General features: G+C 46.1%; 1 protein-coding gene across 25 annotated transcripts in view; it reads left to right on the top strand.

Annotated features, from left to right (window-relative positions):
* Positions 1-18,888, top strand: part of phldb1 (pleckstrin homology like domain family B member 1) — a 229,072-nt gene that overhangs the window by 125,112 nt on the left and 85,072 nt on the right. For 24 of the 25 annotated variants that reach the window (XM_033049598.1, XM_033049589.1, XM_033049599.1 and 21 more), the window contains one exon: positions 18,240-18,362. In XM_033049598.1, the coding sequence (XP_032905489.1) occupies positions 18,240-18,362 (123 nt within the window). Of the gene's footprint in view, positions 1-1,274; positions 1,399-18,239; positions 18,363-18,888 lie in introns of those variants that run through there. The other variant, XM_033049610.1, reaches the window with a different exon arrangement.

Here is an 18,888-nt window from a genome sequence, read left to right as displayed (position 1 = left end):
CCATTATATAAAGATATACACACATGAATAAATAAACTGATAAAGTGCAAATAACAGATAATGGGCTATTAATATTCAGAGCTTTGTCCGAGCCAAGTTTAATAGCCTGATGGCTGTGGGGAAGTAGATATTCCTGAACCTGGTTGTTGCAGTCTGAAGAAGGGCCTCGACCTGAAACGTCACCCATTCCTTCTCTCCAGAGATGCTGCCTGTCCCGCTGAGTTACTCCAGTATTTTCTGTCTATCTTGAGTTTAAACCAGCATCTGCAATTCCTTGCTGCACACTTCTCATGAGCTGGGCTCTCTGAATGCAGATGCACAGGTTCCCTCCCCTCCTCCCCCAACCCACGGGAGCTGCCTGGCCCCCATGACATTAGCGTTTGTGATCAGCTGAGGCCCAGGCCGTGACTTAAAGGGCAAATATCTTAATTGCCCATTTACTGCGTAGCTGTCAAAGGCTTTTCTGTTCCTATTCTATAAAAACATCTGAGCGGGAGGTTGATTGGTGAATCAGTTGGGTTTCCCTGCGATTTACATCTGATTACGCCTTCTGTTCCCCACAGAACTGGAGGGACATGAATCCCCCCACAGTGGTCAAACTGGTCCCCACTGCCTTAGTCTGTGTTTGGCTCACAGCTGCGAGTGCCTGGGTTTAGAAAAGTTTAGTTTAGAGATACAGCACGGAAACAGGCCCTTCGGCCCAACGGGTCCACGCCGACCAGCGATCCCCGCACACTTACACTTTCCTACACACATTAGGGACAATTTACGCCTACACCAAGCCAATTGACCAACATACCTGTAGATCTTTGGAGCGTGGGAGGAAACCGCAGATCTCGGAGAAAACCCACGCAGGGCACGGGGAGAACGTACAAACTCCGTACAGACAGCACTCGCAGTCGGGATCGTACCTGGGTCTCCGGCGCTGCAAGCGCTGTAAGGCAAATGTGTGCGTGCGTGTGTGTATACAGAAGTGTCTGAGAGTGGGCTCAACTGGGGAGACCTCGAAAGAACTGCCAACAGCTGAGTGAGGTGGAGGACATGTGTCAATGGCCTCTGCTCCCTAGAGGAGAAAAGGGCTTGAGAAGAAGATGTATGTATACGAGGCACGTGTTTGTGTATGTGTGTGCACACATGCATGTATGTACACGTGTACCCGTGTGTATACACATTAACTGGGTCTGTGCTTGTACACATCCCTTGTGCAGAAAGGCAAGGCTATGAGGATCCATGTGATGTCCCAAGGAGAGACGAACACATTATCATCCCTCACTGCGTGAGGTCAGACACGACCGGTTGACTTGGGAGAGCAACTCCTCCGGGCTGCCCGTTTCCATCGGATCAACAAACATAATCAAAGCTTGTGGGAGAGATGAAAGAGAGGGGAAACTTCAAAAGGTGCAGTTCATGATATGATCAAATGGATCAATTAGTCTATGAGACCATGCTTCCTCTGGGAGCCCTGACTTAACAGAATAACAAACAAATTATTAAGCATCTCATGGTCTTGTGTTTACACGCAAGTGTAAACATCTCGCAACCCAAACAGGAAAATGTGAAGAAAGGAACTGCAGATGCTGCTTTGTACCAGAGATAGACGCAAAGTACTGGAGTAACTCCGCGGGGTCAGGCAGCATCTCCGGAGAAAGAAGATGGGTGACGTTTTGGGTCAGGACCTTTCTTCAGTCTGAAAGTAGAGGGAAGGGAACTGGAGGTCAGAACAAAACAGGGCCAGCAACAGATGACCAAGGAAGGGTGGAGCCCACAATGGCCCATTGTTGGTGGGGAAGAGGTGATAATGGAGGGTCACAGGGATGCGAACAGTGGAACTAGAAGGACCACTAGGGTGGGGAGGGGAGGGGGGGGAAGGGAAAGCAGCGGTTACTTGAAATTAGAGAGATCAACGATCACACCTCTGGGTTGAAAGCTACCCAAGCGAAATATGAACTGTGTTGCAGCCTTGGGCAAAGACCACTCAAGTCACTTCCATTCTCTGAATCATTTCACAGTGGACATTCAGAATGGGAATATTCAGTCTGAAGAAGGGTTTCGGCCCGAAACGTTGCCTATTTCCTTCGCTCCATAGATGCTGCCTCACCCGCTGAGTTTCTCCAGCATTTTTGTCTACCTTCGATTTTCCAGCATCTGCAGTTCCTTCTTAAACATTCAGAATGGGATTTTGGCCATCCTATAAAACGCTGAGCCCACTTTTGTAATTCCTTCTGACTGCAGGCACCCAGCGAGGTCAGGGAGTTGACGATAGGCCTTCCCAAGGTCGGCCGTTAGTTAACTTGATGTCAATGAGCAGCTAACAGAGGACAACAGCGAGTTAACGGAGAATGAATATTTGCATTTCAATAGCACCATTGATTAGACCGGGGTAACTCGAGGCTACTCACGGCCACTGGCGTGCTTTGGGGGAGGGGGCACTGTTGTAAAATCAGACGTTGGGAATCCACACAGTGTGTGTGTGTGTGTGTGTGTGTGTGTGTGTGTGTGTGTGTGTGTGTGTGTGTGTGTGTGTGTGTGTGTGTGTGTGTGTGTGTGTGTGTGTGTGTGTGTGTGTGTGTGTGTGTGTGTGTGTGTGTGTGTGTGTGTGTGTGTGTGTGGTGATCTCACAAACAAGCATGTTGGTTTGGCAATTGGAATTGTGTAAAGATGAGCTGGGATCAATACAGCAAATTTGCATATTTTGGGAAATTAGTTGGACTTATCCAAGGTCACATTTAATGATCTTTACATTAGAACTTCCCTAAGTTAGTAGTTAACACTGAGCTATGTTCCCCTCTTGTCTTTGGAATCAAGGCAGCCTGAAGCTGCTTCTCTGATCACACCTCCACTGTTGCCTCAGCTGGCCAGTTATTTAACACCGAAGATAGACACAAAATGCTGGAGTAAACCAGCGGGTCAGGCAGCATCTCTGGGGAGAAGGAATAGGCTCCCGGTTTCGGTTCGAGACCCTTCTTCAGATTGAGAGTCAGGGAAGAGGGAACCAAGAGATATGAAAAGGTTCATAGAACAAATTAATGAACGATATGCACACCGACAGATTGAAGCCAGCAACGATGATCAAGGAAAGGTGGAGCCCACAATGGTCCATTGTTGGTTGTGGGGAGAGTGAAGGGAAGGTGAGGAGGTGTTATTTAAAACTTCTGCCCTCCCCTTATCGTTGCTTGCTGTATACATGTTTTTTTTAGTTTAGTTTAGAGATACAGCGCGCAAGCAGGCCCTTCGGCCCAATGGGTCCGCGCCGACCAGCGATCCCCGCACATTAACACTATCCTACACGCACTAGGGACAATGTTTGCATTTACCAAGCCAATTAACCCACAAACCTGTCGCCTTTGGAGTGTGGGAGGAAACCGAAGATCTCGGAGAAGACTCACGGGGAGAACGTACAAACTCCGCACAGACAACACCCATAGTCGGGATCGAACCCGGGTCTCCGGCGCTGCAAGCTCTGTAAGGCAGCAACTCTACCGCTGCGCCACCGTGACTCGCCTCTCCTGCGTGTCTCCTCACCCACCCACCACCAACATTAGCACTGATACATGTGCTTCTGATCCTCTACACATTGGTTTTTGAATTCTGATTCCCATTTACAGATTCCTCCATCGTTCATGTCTCCACTCTCCAGACACCCCAGACATCTCCACTCCTCCACTCCAGGCTTCTTTGGGCACCCTTGTCTTTTCACTACATCTGGTTACTCTCATCTTCTCTCATGTTCTGAAAGACTTTGCAAAAATAATGTTTCAAAAATATTTTGACCAAGCGATGTATCATTTACTCTCGTGTTTCCTGGTGTGAACTTCCTTGAAGTATTTTATAACTTTAGAGGTGGTCTGGAACTTGAAAGTTTTAGATTGTGATCAGAGACTCCCACCAGTCTGGAGCAAGGACGGCTGTATCAGAGGATTGCATTTTATATTACCTCTCTGCATTCCAACATGTCATCTCTGTTGCTACACATTAACTGAAAACTCCTGGCGTGCATTCCTGTTGTCTGTTGATAAATGATGCAATCTTTTGGAAGTTAGGATCGGGAGCCCTGTGGGGTTTGTTAGAATTGGCCAGGAAGGAAACCACCCACAAGATGAAAGGCGCTGAGTTACTGAAGAAAAGTTGCATCTGTATGTGAGAGTGTTAGAGAGAGCTGCCAATGTTTCTCTACATTGTCTGGATAGAAGGCTTTCTGTACATTGTGTTTACCTCTTCACCTGCAAGTGGGAAATCCATGCAGGCCTCTCCCTGTTTCTGGAAGTTGGAATCTCCAGTGTGTTATAGGGATTGTTGGGTTTCCGTGGACTTGGTTGCGAGATTAAGTGCCGCCACTTAGAACATAGAACAGGAGAGTGCAGAAACAGGCTCTTGGGCCTACAGTGGGTGTGTGAACCTGCGGAACTGTCTATCCCACACGCTTGGTGGCTGAGTGAATTTAAAGGTAAAAGGATAGGTTTTCAGAATCTTAGAATGAGTGGAAAAGAGGAATTCGAATAGGGATTTAGTTTGGTTTAGAGATACGGCATAGAAACAGGTCACTGGCCCACCCAGTCCACCCCGACCATCGATCACCCGATCACACTAGTTCTGTGTTATCCCACTTTCTCATCCACTCCCTACACACTGGGGGGGGGGGGGGGGGTAATTTACACAGGGCTAATAAACCTACAAACCAGCACGTCTTTGGGATGTGGGAGGAGACCGGAGCACCTGGAGGAAACCCACATGGTCACAGGGAGAACGTGCAAACTCCGTACAGACAGCACCCGAGGTGGGGCTCGAACTCGGAACTCTAGCGCTGTGAGGCAGCAGCTCTACCCGCTGTGCTGCCTTGATATGATCTAATTCATAGGCGGAGCCTATGCATTTGCTTCGGCATTTCACTACCTTATGTAATACAGAGGTACGTTGGCCTAGATTGGAGTCAAAAGGGAGAAGAGAGTGTTTCCTGGTTACGTGGTGGTTAGAGAGGAAACGGGCTCCATGTCAGTGAGAGTGAGACAAGGATGGTGTGAGTTCCCCTGTATTAGTATCTGGATATCAGGAGAAACACAATTATATATTCTTCAGCCAACAGGATTCCAACTTGCTACGATCATTTTTCCATTACTACCCTTCCCCTTGCTGCTTCCAGTTGTACAGTAGATAGCAGTTTCTTCACAGCCACCTTCCCCGAGGCCTAGTGAAATGTAGTGGTTACTACGTTTAAATTAAGAGGCAATTCAGATGTTATTTGCCGGCCCACTGTGGTGTGAGCTGTTACGGAGCAATTCTACAAGGGATGATGTGTGGTGAGAAATTTCAAGCAAATATTTACACATGCCAGTGAACTAAACTTCCAGCCACAGAAGTCACGCCACACTGACAGGTTCAATTTAGTTGATCACCTGTCCCTGGACATACAGTGCTGGCTAATACCCTCGCTAAACCATTTCAGAGCAACACCTGTAAATATTGATGCAATTCATGGGGTTCCCCCCCACAGACCACACCTGGGCAACATCTGCAAATACTGATACATGTCAGGGTATTCCCTGCAGATGTTGATACATTTCCAATCCACCTCCACACAAGCACGGTGGCGCAGCGGTAGAGTTGCTGCCTTACAGCGCCAGAGCCCCAGATTCGATCCTGACTATGGGTGCTGATTGAGGATGGGCTGAAGGGCCTGAGGCCTCACTGTTCACAGGTCATAGAGCGATACAGTGTGGAAACAGGCCTTTTGGCCCAATTTGTCCATATCGGCCAACATGTCCCATCTACACTAGTCCCACCTACCGATACTTGGCCCATATCCCTCTAAACCTGTGCTATCCGTGTACCTGTCCAAATGTTTCTTAAATGTTGCGATACTACCTGCCTCAACTACCTCCTCCGGCAGCTCGTTCCATATATCTGTGTGAAAAGGTTACCCCTCAGATTCCCATTAAATCCTCCCCCCCCCCCTCACCTTAAACCTATATCCTCAAACGTGTTGCTCAAACGCGATGACTGTTTCTGAATCTACCATTCTCTTGAGAAAAGTAATCCAGTCCCCTATCACCCTCGGGATTAGAAGACTCCTCCTCATCTCCCCCTACCAACCTTGTCAAGGTTGTCAGGGGATATGGGGAGAAGGCAGGAATGGGGTACTGATTGGGGATGATCAGCCATGATCACATTGAATGGCGGTGTGCTGGCTCGAAGGGCCTACTCCTGCACCTATTGTCTATTGTCTATTGTCAATTTTGTTGTTATTGGCACAGATACGGTGAGTCACAATGTCAGTTACTTTAATTCTCCACTCCCCTGTTTTTTGACCCGTGAACGGAAACAGATCTTATTTACCGAGTAGATCACAAATGGATGGGGGCGTGAGCGATTTTGATCCAAATATGATATGTTTATAGGTTATCAACTACATTCAGAGTATTCTTTAAACATTTAGGCACCAGGTTCAATATTATGTTTGACCAAATGCTCCGTAAGTTTCTTGTTGGCCTGCCAACAATCCACTTACTTTATGGATGTATCACTTTACAAGATAGCATGTCTAGTCTGATTGAATTACAAGGCTACGCTTCAGTCGAGGTGGTTTGAGAAAGTCAACCAAACCTTCAAGGCTGAATTAGAGTCTCTTTGTTCACCTGAGAGACGTCAGCACTGTCGATAGATTGTAGGATGTTGTGGACAAATTGCTTTCTCCCCTTGAATCCTTGCCACAGATGTTATAGGATGACTAACTTCAATTTACAAATCACCCCGATGACTTTGTTTCACTGGCAATCATCTTTTCATTTCATTCATAACCCGAAATTGTTGCCTCCGCACAGCTGATCCGATCACTGAAAGGTTAATATGCAGTGACTGTAAAAATTACATGGTCCCAATCCTTCAAATGCAAAACCTACAACTAACTACCACCTTGTGTCAAAAATAAACTGCTCTGGATGTTGGAAGCCTGAAATTAAAACACAACGTTTTGGATGCACTCAGTGGGACTGCGGTGACATGGAGTTTGTTTTTGGCTGTTCGAAGAAAAAAACTCCATGAATCTTTGCCGTGCATGGAATAGAGTCCAACGGACCAAAAATGCATCTGAAGAATATTTTGGCAGCAAACCATTAAGAAGGACAGACACAAAATGCTGGAGTAACTCAGTGGGACCGGCAGCATCTCTGGAGAACATGGATAGGTGATGTTTCTTTGTCACCCATTCCTTCTCTCCAGAGATGCTGCCTATCCCGCTGAGTTAAGCCCTGTCCCACTTACGTGTCCTTGGCACGCTAATTACGTGACCTCGTGGTCGCGTTGAGGCGCGACAGTCTCGCGAAGGGCGCGCGCGACTTCATGCGCCCGCACAGCCGTCTGGAGCACGTGGCATCATTTGAAGATGGACATAAAATGCAGGAGTAACTCAGCGGGACCGGCAGCATCTCTGGAGAGAAGGAATGGATGACGTTTCGGGTCGAGACCCTTCTTTCAGAAGCGTCTTGACCCGAAACGTCACCCATTCCTTCTCTCCAGAGATGCTGCCGGTGCAGCTGAGTTACTCCTGCATTTTGTGTCCATCTTCAATTTGCTTGGCCCCGCTCTGGGAGTTGAAGTGGGGGCGGATCCGGATCGCAACGGCCGTGAGCCCCAGGCCGAGCTCGGCGATCGTTTGCCTGCTTCTGCTGCTGTTCGAGGTGAGACGTTGCGTCGCGCCAGGGTCTTGGGCCTGTCCCACTTTGGCCGTCGCGCACAACTACATACCCCTCCGCGCTTCTCAGTGGGACTGGCCCCGCGCGGCCATACGATGCCCGTCGCGGTTCAACGCGACCACGAGGTTGCGTAATTTGCGTGCCAAGGACACGTAAGTGGGATGGGCCCTTTACTCCAGCATTTTGTGTCTATCTTCTGACTTTGGAGCACTGTCTTCACATGGGCTGAATGTACATTGCCTGTTTGATTTATACCAAGACAGACACCTCTGGGTTTGATTGTGCTCTGCGTTCTTTGTCAGCATGAACAATACAGCATTAACTGGCGCAAACAACATGTTCAGATATTATTCTGGCAAGTTGGGAATTTAAATTCAGGTTGAAAAAAGTAGTCTGAAAATTAAAAGCAGCTGCCATATTGTCACTAAAGTCCTGACTGACCACTGACATCCTTTTAAGGGAAGGTCAACTCCTTCCTCGTATTGGTTAGGTTTATTTCTGAGTCCCATTCCAAACCGATACGGACAACTCCTATTTATTGTCTGTCGTGCAGAGCCAGCCAACAAATTGCATCAAACGTCACCGCGGAGGCTGAGGAGAAAAAGACTTTCTCAGAACGACAAGGTACGTTGAATAAATACTAACCTTGCCCCTGAAACCAAACTGCTTGAGAGTTAAATAGTAAGAGTAATGTTTTATACGGCTGAGCGGGAACTGGAGAGGGGACAAGACATTTTCAGCTCAGCGATGAGAACACCCGCGGTATATTTACAGCCACTGTGTGTGTGTGAGTGATGAGTTGGGCTGTGATCGTCACACACTACTCATCATGTGATGCTGGCATCGTCTGTCTCATTCACAATGGCAAAGATGGAAATGTTGCAACGCCTGTCACCAATGTGTGACTGCCATCACAGAGGGAATATAAATAGTAAGATTAAACCAGAACTTACCAGTTTGAAGTTTGATCTGTATTTTATGAGGAGTTACGATGAGGGATTACGTGAAGAAGCCCGCCAGGACGCATGCGTGCCATTCTTCAAAGCAGCGGTGTGAAATCACAGATAACTGTAATGACTAAACATAGTAAGATTAGAGATGAGATACCAGTTGAGTATATGATCAAGGGTGGGAGCGGAGGGCACGTAATCCCTCATCGTAACTCCTCATAAAATACAGATCAAACTTCAAACTGGTAAGTTCTCGTTTAATCTTACTATTTTACTTCGGAGTCATGTGAGTGACTACGTGAAGATTTTAAAGCTCTGTGATTTCATGCCGTGGAAACGAGTCCATGCATCACGTCTGCCTTGATGACTGTAGGAGGAATTGTGTTAACATAATTTGGACATGAATTCGACATTGAAATCATAAAATTTATTAACACAAAATTATAACCCCTTTTTATGGGTTTAAATTAATTTACAGAACTTAAAATTGTTTCTGCAAACGTTCCAGGTTTCATTACTGGTTTGTTGTAAAATAGTTGGAATGTTTTTTCCCCCCAGACCATCCTGCTGCCTTGAGGATTTGGTCCATTGGTACATCCAACTGTATCGCTGCCGATGTAGCTGCAGCCCTGGTGGAATGAGATTTAAAATATTAGTATCCACCCCAGCCTGTGTTAGCACCTGTTTCAGCCATCTTGAGATGGTCTGGACCGTCATTGTTTTGTGTGGTTGCTTGTGGCTGACCAGAAGTGCCTTTTCATTGCCTCTTATGATTTTCGTTTTCTCCATGTATAACGACAAATGTCTTACTATACAGAGACGGTCATCTGTTGGGTATGACCTAAATTGTATATTGAGGCCTGCTGATCCCTGTCTGTTTGGTTTACTAACTCATAGATATGAAACGTAATATTTTCAGTTGAGGAAGTCATGTTGTCCAGTCTTAGTTTATGCAGTGACTGTACCCTCTGTGCCGTGACCAATGTCATTAGCATGACTGTTTTTAATGTCAGTCTGTGTAGGGACAGAGCTGTTGCTGGAGACCAATTCCTGAGTATCTTCAGGACAATACTTACATCCCATATTTGGGAGTACCTGGTTCTTGGGGGATTAGTATTAAAAATTCCCCTCATAAGTTTTGTTACCAGTAGGTGAGTCCCAACAGAGTAACGCTCTGTCCCCTGCCATAGGTAAGTCGATAGGGCATTTCTGGCGCAGTTGATGGCACTGTAACTGAGCCCCTCATCATAGTGGAGGCCTGCCAGATATTCCAGAACAGACGGGATGTTCATGTCTCTGTAGGTGATGTTGTTTTTGTGACAATGCATCTCCCACTTCCTGATATAGACCAGATACTGTTTTTTGGTTGACTGTCTTTGGGCCGCCGAGATCATGTTCACTGTTCGGTCCGTCAGTCCCAGTTGTAGTAGAGGTGTTTTTAAACTCTACAAATTAATAAGTTCAAATGGTTATGGCATGGGTGGCTATCCCTTGTTACGGGATGTAGCAATAAATCTGGTCTATGTGGGATGGTGATACATGGTTCTAATACCATGTTTAGTACCACTGGGAACCATGGTTGAGTAGGCCAATCGGGTACTACCAATACCAGACGCAGAGTCTTGTTGTATTTTCCTTAATACCCGACTGATGAGGCAGAAAGGAGGGAATGCGTAAATAAACAATTTCCCCCAATGCAGCGAAAATGCACCTGTCGCCGCTGCCCCAGGGTCTGGTTCCCATGAAACATAATTTGATAACTGGTGGTTAAGTCTGGATGCGAATAGATCGATATCTGGTGTTCCATATCTTGCTGTAATATCAGCAAATACCTTTTTATTCAACATCCATTCGGTGTTTTCATTAAATTTGCATGACCTGGTGTCTGCCACTAAATTTAGTCTTCCTGGTAGGTAAGTGGCTGATATCCAAATATCTCTCTGGATACACCATTGCCAAATTGTATTAGCCAGATTGTCACATGATGTCGATTTGTTTCCACCCATGTGGTTAATGTATGCTACCATGGTGGTATTGTCTATCTGTAGTCTAACATGCTGGTGATATGACCCAGTACAATATGACTTTAGGCCATGGAATGCACCCAACATTTCCAGGTAGTTTATGCCCAGTGTGAGTAATAATGATGCCTCCTGAGCAGTCCATCTACCTCCACAGCTGGTGATGGTATTGGTGGCTCCCCACCCAAGTGCACTGGCATCAGATATTAGTACCATGGAAAGGTTACTGACAATGATTAGATTGGAACAAAGCCAGATGTTATCTATCCACCATTTTAGTTCCATTTTAGCTTTGATTGGTAGTTTCATAGGTCTGTCAAGGTGACCTGCATTGCTTTTGAGTGCTTGTATTTTTGCTCTCTGTAAGTTTTGGTAATGTAAAGGTCCAAATTGTGTGGCTGGAAAGGCAGCCACCATTTGCCAATTGCTTTTGCTACCAATCTGATGGATGGTTTGCTGATGTCAATGAGGTTATTGCAAGCCTCTATTAAATCTCTAGCCTTTCCCTTAGGCAGAGTCACCGACATGTGAACTGAGTCAATGGTGAAACCCCCAAATAGTCCATAGTAGTGGAAGGCGTTAGTTTAGATTTAACTGGATGGATAATAAATCCCATTTTTCAAATAACTGTTTTGTGGCTGTTACGGTTTGTTTGGCCAATTCCAAAGTTTTGCCCACAATGAGTATGTCATCTAAATATGCCATAACCATGTGTTTTCGTTTCCGTAGAAACGCTAGGGCTGGTTTCAAAATTTTTGTGAACAGCCTGGGGGCTGATGATAACCCATTTGGCAGTGCTTTATACTGCCAGCGTTGTCCCATCCAGTTGAATTTTAAGTAACATCTGTGGTCACCTCGTATAGGCACTGGATAGTAAGCATCTTTTAAATCGATGCTGGCCATGAAGTAACCTTTGGAAATTAATTGTTTAGCAGTAACAAAGGTTTCCATTTTGAAGTGAATATATTGTACAAATGTATTCAATTTTGTCAGATCTATGATGATGCGACAACCACCATCTTTTTTGTTTTTGGTAAATATATTGGACACGAATTCTAATGGTTCGTGTTGAGTTTGCTTAATTACACCTTTTACGTAAAGCCGCTCCAGTTCAGCTTGCGCTTCTGATTTTTCTTTATCAGAAAGCACGAACATTCGGTTCGGTATATGTTGAACTGGAGGGCTGTACTTGTGTATAAACTCTATTGTATATCCCTGGATACTGCTTAAGATGTAAGTATCGGTTGTTAACATGCTCCATGCATTCAGAAAAGAGTGTAATCTCCCACCAACCTCCATGCTCCCTGTATTTTGTAGGGAACCAGACCCACCTACCTCCATAGTTACCAGTGGCAGGTTTACTTCTTTTTGTAGGTTCTTCGCTGCTGTTGTTGCGCTGGTGTCTGGATTTGTGGTTTGGTTGGCGTTGGAGGTCCGCGCATCTTCCAAGAAGGCCGGCCTGGGCCATGGCCTAAAAAAGACTCATGTTTTGAGTACCGGCCTTCGAGCTTTCACCAGTCATTCTTGTTCTGCTGGTGGGTGCGTAGGGGTGCTAGGTGTCTTGATGTGGTGTCCAGTACAGCCTGTTCTTTTAACTGGTTTAGAGACATATAGTCTATACTGGCAGCTAGCTTTGGCTCCAGATTTTGACCAGTCTGGCTGTATGAAATTGGACACCATGTCCAGTAGGTTCTCTTGTTCCTGCACCCCTTGCACACTTGTCTTTCCTTCTGCGGACCCCTCTTCCAGGTCAGCCCAGAACTGACCCGCAGTGCTCCCCTCTGATGAGGTAGAAGCACTGTGCAGCCCTTCAAGAGGTACTGCTGTGGGTTTATCATAGGGCCCACTGTGACCCGACTCCATCTCCCGGAGTCTGTCACGTTGGAGCAAATGCTCCACACACCGCTCCATCCGGCTCCAGCGCTCACGGTCGCTGGCCGCCCGCGGTTGTTCAAAGTCGGACTCCTCTGAGTCCACGACCTTGTTTGTTTTTTGTCTCGCCTTACCGCTTGTGCCTTCAGCTAGCGCGGGGACAAACACTACCGCAGAGTAAATCACTTTCCTGCAGGTCGCGGTTTCGAACTTACCGCTGCGGGGGAACGCTCCACCCCGCCTGTCGTTTCGCAAGCGTGAAAGCGATATGCCACGCATGCGTCCTGGCGGGCTTCTTCACGTAGTCACTCACGTGACTCCGAAGTAAAATCTCTATTCTTTCGTCTGTTTTCAATTTCCTTATTATTTATCACCTCTCAGGGCACTGTTAATGAATCGGGTACAGACTGAGTACGACAGGAACCCATGTCCCAGAGCTGACTGTGCACAGCACCAGAGGGACTGCCTCGTTGGATTGCTAGCAGACCGGCACCAGGATAGTTCTGAGGATGTTCAAGATCCAACTCTTGGTATCGATGGTGTAAAAACAAGGGACAAGTATCCTGCCCCCACCTGTTATATTTCCACTCTCTGTAATCTCAATGTTCAGCAGTTCTAGGAGCAGAATGAGGCCATTCGGCCCATCAAGTCGACTGCCATTCAATCAGCTGATCTATCTTTCCCTCTCAACCCCATTCTCCTGCCTTCTCCCCATAACCCCTGGCATATATTAACCTGGCCTCCACAGCCTCCTGTGGAATCGTGCGATGATTCAGTGATACTTAATTGTCACATGTAGTTGCTGCTGTGAAATTTCTAGTGTTGCATCCGACCCAGTAAATCATACAGCAGACGTCACCTGGGCATTACACAAAGAGTCGCCACGATTCATTCTGGCACCAACGAAGTTTCAAAAGTTCTGAGTACAGTCTTATCTCCTGGCAGTGGTGAATCAGGCTTGCTGGCATATGTGGCCCCACACCGGGCCCCTCTTTGCCCTTAGCGGCCCTTCCCCCCCTCCCCCCGGGTCCCTCATCATTCTTGGCTGCCCAAGAACCAACCTCAGATAAAGGTTTTAAGGTGTCGGAAGGAACTGCAGATGCTAGTTTAAACCGAAGATAGACACAAAACGCTGGAGCAACTCAGCGGGACAGGCAGCATCTCTGGAGGGAAGGAATGGGTGACGTTTTGGGTCGAGACCCTTCTTCAGTCTGAAGATAAAGATACAAGCGCTAACATTGTTGAAGAAGGGTCTCAACCCAAAACGTCACCCATTCCTTCTCTCCAGGGATGCTGCCTGTCCCGCTGAGTTACTCCAGCATTTTGTGTCTATTAAAGGTGTTTCAACATAGGATCAGCACCGACACGACAAGGCTGGGTCTGGGGGTAAATGGGAACAGCTGGACAGGTACTCGCTGGCCAGCACAGCCGTGGTGGTGGAAGGGTTTGTCACTGTGTTGTGTGACTTCATGCCCTTTGTCTAGTCAGTAGTAATACAATTTTTGTTCCATTGTAAACGTTGCTAAACAGGGGAAGACAACGGCCCTACAGGGTGCGCTTGTGTGGAGTGTTATATGTTTTATTTATTACCCACTAGTCTTACACAAATAAATCATCAGGTCACAGGCAGCTCCGGAATAAGCGAATCACTCAGTCCAGGTTAACTCTAACCTGGTCACACCTGTCTGGTAAATTACTTTCCTGTCACTTTGCCAATTTATTCTGAAGTGAGGAGCACCATGAGACCTGCACAAATACTGAAGCAAGACAATAGACAATAGGTGCAGGAGTAGGCCATTCGGCCCTTCGAGCCAGCACCGCCATTCAATGTGATCATGGCTGATCGCCCCCAATCAGTACCCCGTTCCTGCCCTCTCCCCATATCCCCTGACTCCACTGTTTTTAAGAGCCCTATCTAGCTCTCTCTTGAAAGCATCCAGAGAACCTGCCTCCACCGCCCTCTGAGGCAGAGAATTCCACAGACTCTGATCAATTTGTGTTATGCACAAACTACAAGGAGTTCTGTAGCCCTTCCACCGAGTTCATACTTGCACGGACATCCACAACAACATCTTGTATTTAGGCAGCGTTTACAGGAGAAGTGGAGGTAAACGTTAGTGGTGATCAGGCAGGGTGAGAGGCGGGTGAGCTGACCAGCAGTGGGCTAGTGGGAGGGTGTATGTGGCAAGGATGGGGGCTGTATGGCGGAACAGGGAGGAATTTACACACAATGATGATGCTTCAGTTCAAGGCATTCAGAAAAATCCGGAAAAAACATTAGCAATGCGTGAGCAGCACTGTGGTAGAGTTGCTGCCTTACGGTGCCAGAGACCTGGGTTCGATCCTGGCCAGGGGTGCTGTCTGTGTGGAGTTTGTACGTTATATGCATGATATGTATCAATATATCATATATATATTGTGTGTGTGTGTATATGTGAGTACGTGTGTATATATACAGACACACACACATATATATTTATGATATGTATCAATATTTCATATATATATTGTGTGTGTGTGTATATGTGTGTATGTGTATATATATACACACACACACAGAACTTTTTTTTCTCATTTATTATATTGTTTACAGTGTACGATGTTTACATAATGTGTTGTGCTGCTGCAGGCAGCAATGGACTTCATTGTTCTATCTGGGACATATGACAATAAAACACTCTTGCCTAGTGAACTGGTGAATGCGGGTTAGAGTGGACTCGGTGGGCCGAAGGGCCTGTTTCCATGCTGTATCTCTAAACTAAACTAAGGGTGGCTTGGGATAGCAGCAATGAAGTGTCTACCTGTGGAAGGTGGAGTACAGGAACCCCAACTCCACCACCCCCTCTCACAGCCTGGACCAGCTTAGTGTATATAATGTGGTGGCTTCTGTCCCGACCCAGAGTCTGAGGCAAGAGCAAGGCTCTCATCTCCGACATCTAAACACTTGAAACCACTTTATCATCTCTTCAGCATCGCAGGAAATGCAACCCTGGTTTCTTTTCCAAAGTGTTTACAGTATTGGCTTTAAAAACACTTGGCATTGAGAGGCAAAGTCAACCGTGAGTGAAGCATGAAGGCCGGTGAATGCCGTGAGGGACAGCTGCAAAACAAGGGCTTGCCTATCTGTTGCACCCTACAGCTGTAGAGCTGCTGCCTTACAGCGCAAGACAACCCAGGATCGATCCCGACTATGGGTGTTGTCTGTGTAGAGTCTGTACCTTCTCCCTGTGACCACGTGGGTTTTCTCCGGGTGCTCTGGCTTCCCACCGCATTCCAAAGACTTGTCGGATTGTAGGTTAATTGGCTTCTGTACAGTGCTCCTAGTGTGTAGCATGCGAAATTGGGATAACATAGAACTCGTGTACAAATGGTCGATGGTCGGCACGGACTCGGTGGGCCGAATGGCCTGTTTCCGCACTGTATCTCTAAACTCTAAACTTCGGGATCCTTCAAAGGTATTTGGAGGCAATAAATTGATTACTGTTGAGATTGCCCGAGGCTGTGAAAGATGTAACAAACTTGTCAATTCTCCTTGTTTAAGAAAGAACTGCAGATGCTGGAAAAATCGAAGGTAGACAAAAAATGCTGGAGAAACTCAGCGGGCGAGGCAGCATCTATGGAGCGAAGGAATAGGTGACGTTTCAGGTCGATAATTCAGTCTGAAGAAGGGTCGAGACCCGAAACGTCACCTATTCCTTCACTCCATCGATGCTGCCTCACCCGCTGAGTTTCTCCAGCATTCTTGTCTACTGTCAATTCTCCTTTGTAATTGTTTCTGAGCAGGAATGTACACCTTGTCTGGACAAGGTGCTGGAAATGAGACAAAAGTGAGGTTAGGAATGCGCCTTCCCTAAACGCCTCCAGTTTTGTCCTGTCACATTGCCAACCAATCATTGTAGCTGGCAGTCAAACCAAACGCTCACAGCCCAGTGGACGACAAGGTGGTGTCTGGTTCTTGCATGGAAGCCAAACCTGCATTAATCATCGCTCTGCTGCAGCTTTGAGCTGTCTTGTATTTACACAAACACGGCAGACTTTGATTTTCAGATCTCTTCCTCTCCTCTTCCCCCAACTCCACCACAGACACCACAACTGTGGCATGTCTGGCCGGGACCTCATTTCTGCAATGTATGCCATTTGAAGAAGCCTCTTCACAAATAAATCTTTAAATTAAAAGAGGAAAGTGAGATTTGTGTTGACGTACCCTCGTACCCAGTCTCTTCAACACCTCCCGAAAAACTAAATGGACAAAATTAATTATGAAATATCACAACTGTGTTACAAATGAGGCAGCTGTTGTGTACACAGCAAGACTTCACTCTCCCGCCATCATGGAATGACTAGCTCCTTTGTCAGTCTGGATATTTACAATATTGGTCATAAACTCATATGTCATGGGAGCGGAATTAGGCCATTCGGCCCATCAAGTCTGCCATTCAATCATAGCTGATCTATCTTTCCCTCTCAACCCCATTCTCCTGCCTTCACCCCATAACCCTCGACTCTCGTACTAATCAAGAAACTGTCAATTTCCGCTATAAAACATTTGTTTCCCAACTAGAGAGTATAACAATACATAATCACCTCACTAAACTGAATTGCCCACAACCTCAATGGCAGAAAGTTGCTTTTAATCTCTTGCTGATTCTCTTGTCTTGCTCCGGGGATTTCACCACACATTTTAGTTTAGTTTAGAGATACAACACAGAAACAGGCCCTTCGGCCCACTGAGTCCGACCCGACCTGCCATCCCCGCACATTAACACTATCCTACACACACCAGGGACAATTTTTTGACATTTATACACTTTTACCAAGCCAATTAGCCTACAAAGCTGTACGTCTTTGGAGTGTGGGAGGAATCTGAAGATCTCGGAGAAAACCCACGCACAGTAAATCACGGGGAGAACGTACAAATTCCATACAGACTGCACCCATAGTCAGGATCGAACCTGGGTCACCAATGCTGTAAAGCAGCAACTCTGCATCTGCGCCACTGTGCCAGTCTATAAAGGTGTATTCATATTCACTCTTTGTGTGTGGAGAGAGAGGTTAGCCCGTGTGTTGCTCAAGTCTGAAACTTGGCGCTGAAGTATAAGGAATCGCTTGAATAAAAGCATTAGAACTGTAGCCAACTCTTCAAATTTAGTAAATTAAAATGTCATGACAAAGTGCTTAGTTCTCAAGTGTTGTTAGTTCTCAAGTGTCATAAAACACTGGGACATTTTTATTCTTTATTTTGAATCACATCTGGCGCTCCATTCATAAACCCTTCTGATGTCGATTGCACACTCACTAGGACCATAAATTGTCAATGACTCCACATGAGGAGTAGGGAGAGTTTGAACATCTGCAGACTTGCATTGCAGCAGGAGAACTTTAGTGCCTCCTGTACACAGACCTGTTCCTTTTATATCCACCAGTCACGTTGATGTGTAGGAAGGAACTGCAGATGCGAATGTAGACACAAAATGCTGGAGAAACTCAGCGGGACAGGCAGCATCTCTGGAGAGAAGGAATGGGTGACGTTTCGGGTCGAGACCCTTCTTCAGACTGGAATCTTCTGTCACATTGATGTTGTCCAATTAATGGATCTACTGTAAACCAGCATCTGCAGTTCCTCCCTACATGAAACAAAATTAAATTGAATTGTCTTAATACAATTATCAGAGAACAGAGCAAAGAATAATGACTTTGCTTTCTCCTAACAGGGTGCATGCTCTGCTTTGGACAATCAACATTATTTCGCTTCAACCACCCAGCGGAGGCTCACAGAATGAAGAGTATGATGTCCGGCAACCAAAACTCCCCGCTGACCTACGGCCGATCTTCAGGTATAGTGTCAACTCTACGCTTTATTCACAGGTGAAGAGCGTGGAATTTACTGTGGTCTGGGGGCATGTGCAAAGATATCGTTTCTGGATTGGCTGAAACATCGAACCCTGAAGTTGGAGCACATCTCGATGTGGTCGACTCACAAGTGCCCTCTGAACTAAGACATTCATTTTATATTCTATAATGCCATGGCCAAAGAGATTGTATGGGACAATGTAACAGTGTAAATGTTTCCACTGTTGCTAACTATTAATTTTATTTAATTACTTTAAAAAAAATATTTTAAATTTAATTTAATTTTTTTTTAATTAATTCACATTATTATTCACATGGGGCTTATTTTCTTGTTCAGATCTCTGTGTGTTTGTAAAGTTTTGTTCCGGTTTCATTCCTGGCTTGGTGCGCTATCAGGTTTTGTTTCCATAGTATCGCAAAATATAACATCATGAGAAAAATAGTTCCTCTTTATTGCTCATTGTAAATGTCAACTTCCCGGTTCTATGGATATAATTGAATAAAAATGCA

Source organism: Amblyraja radiata, chromosome 33 (assembly GCF_010909765.2).
Source record: "Amblyraja radiata isolate CabotCenter1 chromosome 33, sAmbRad1.1.pri, whole genome shotgun sequence".
Lineage (NCBI taxonomy): Eukaryota > Metazoa > Chordata > Chondrichthyes > Rajiformes > Rajidae > Amblyraja > Amblyraja radiata.
Note: the sequence above shows the minus strand (reverse complement) of the source record. Positions and strands in the feature narration are given on the sequence as shown.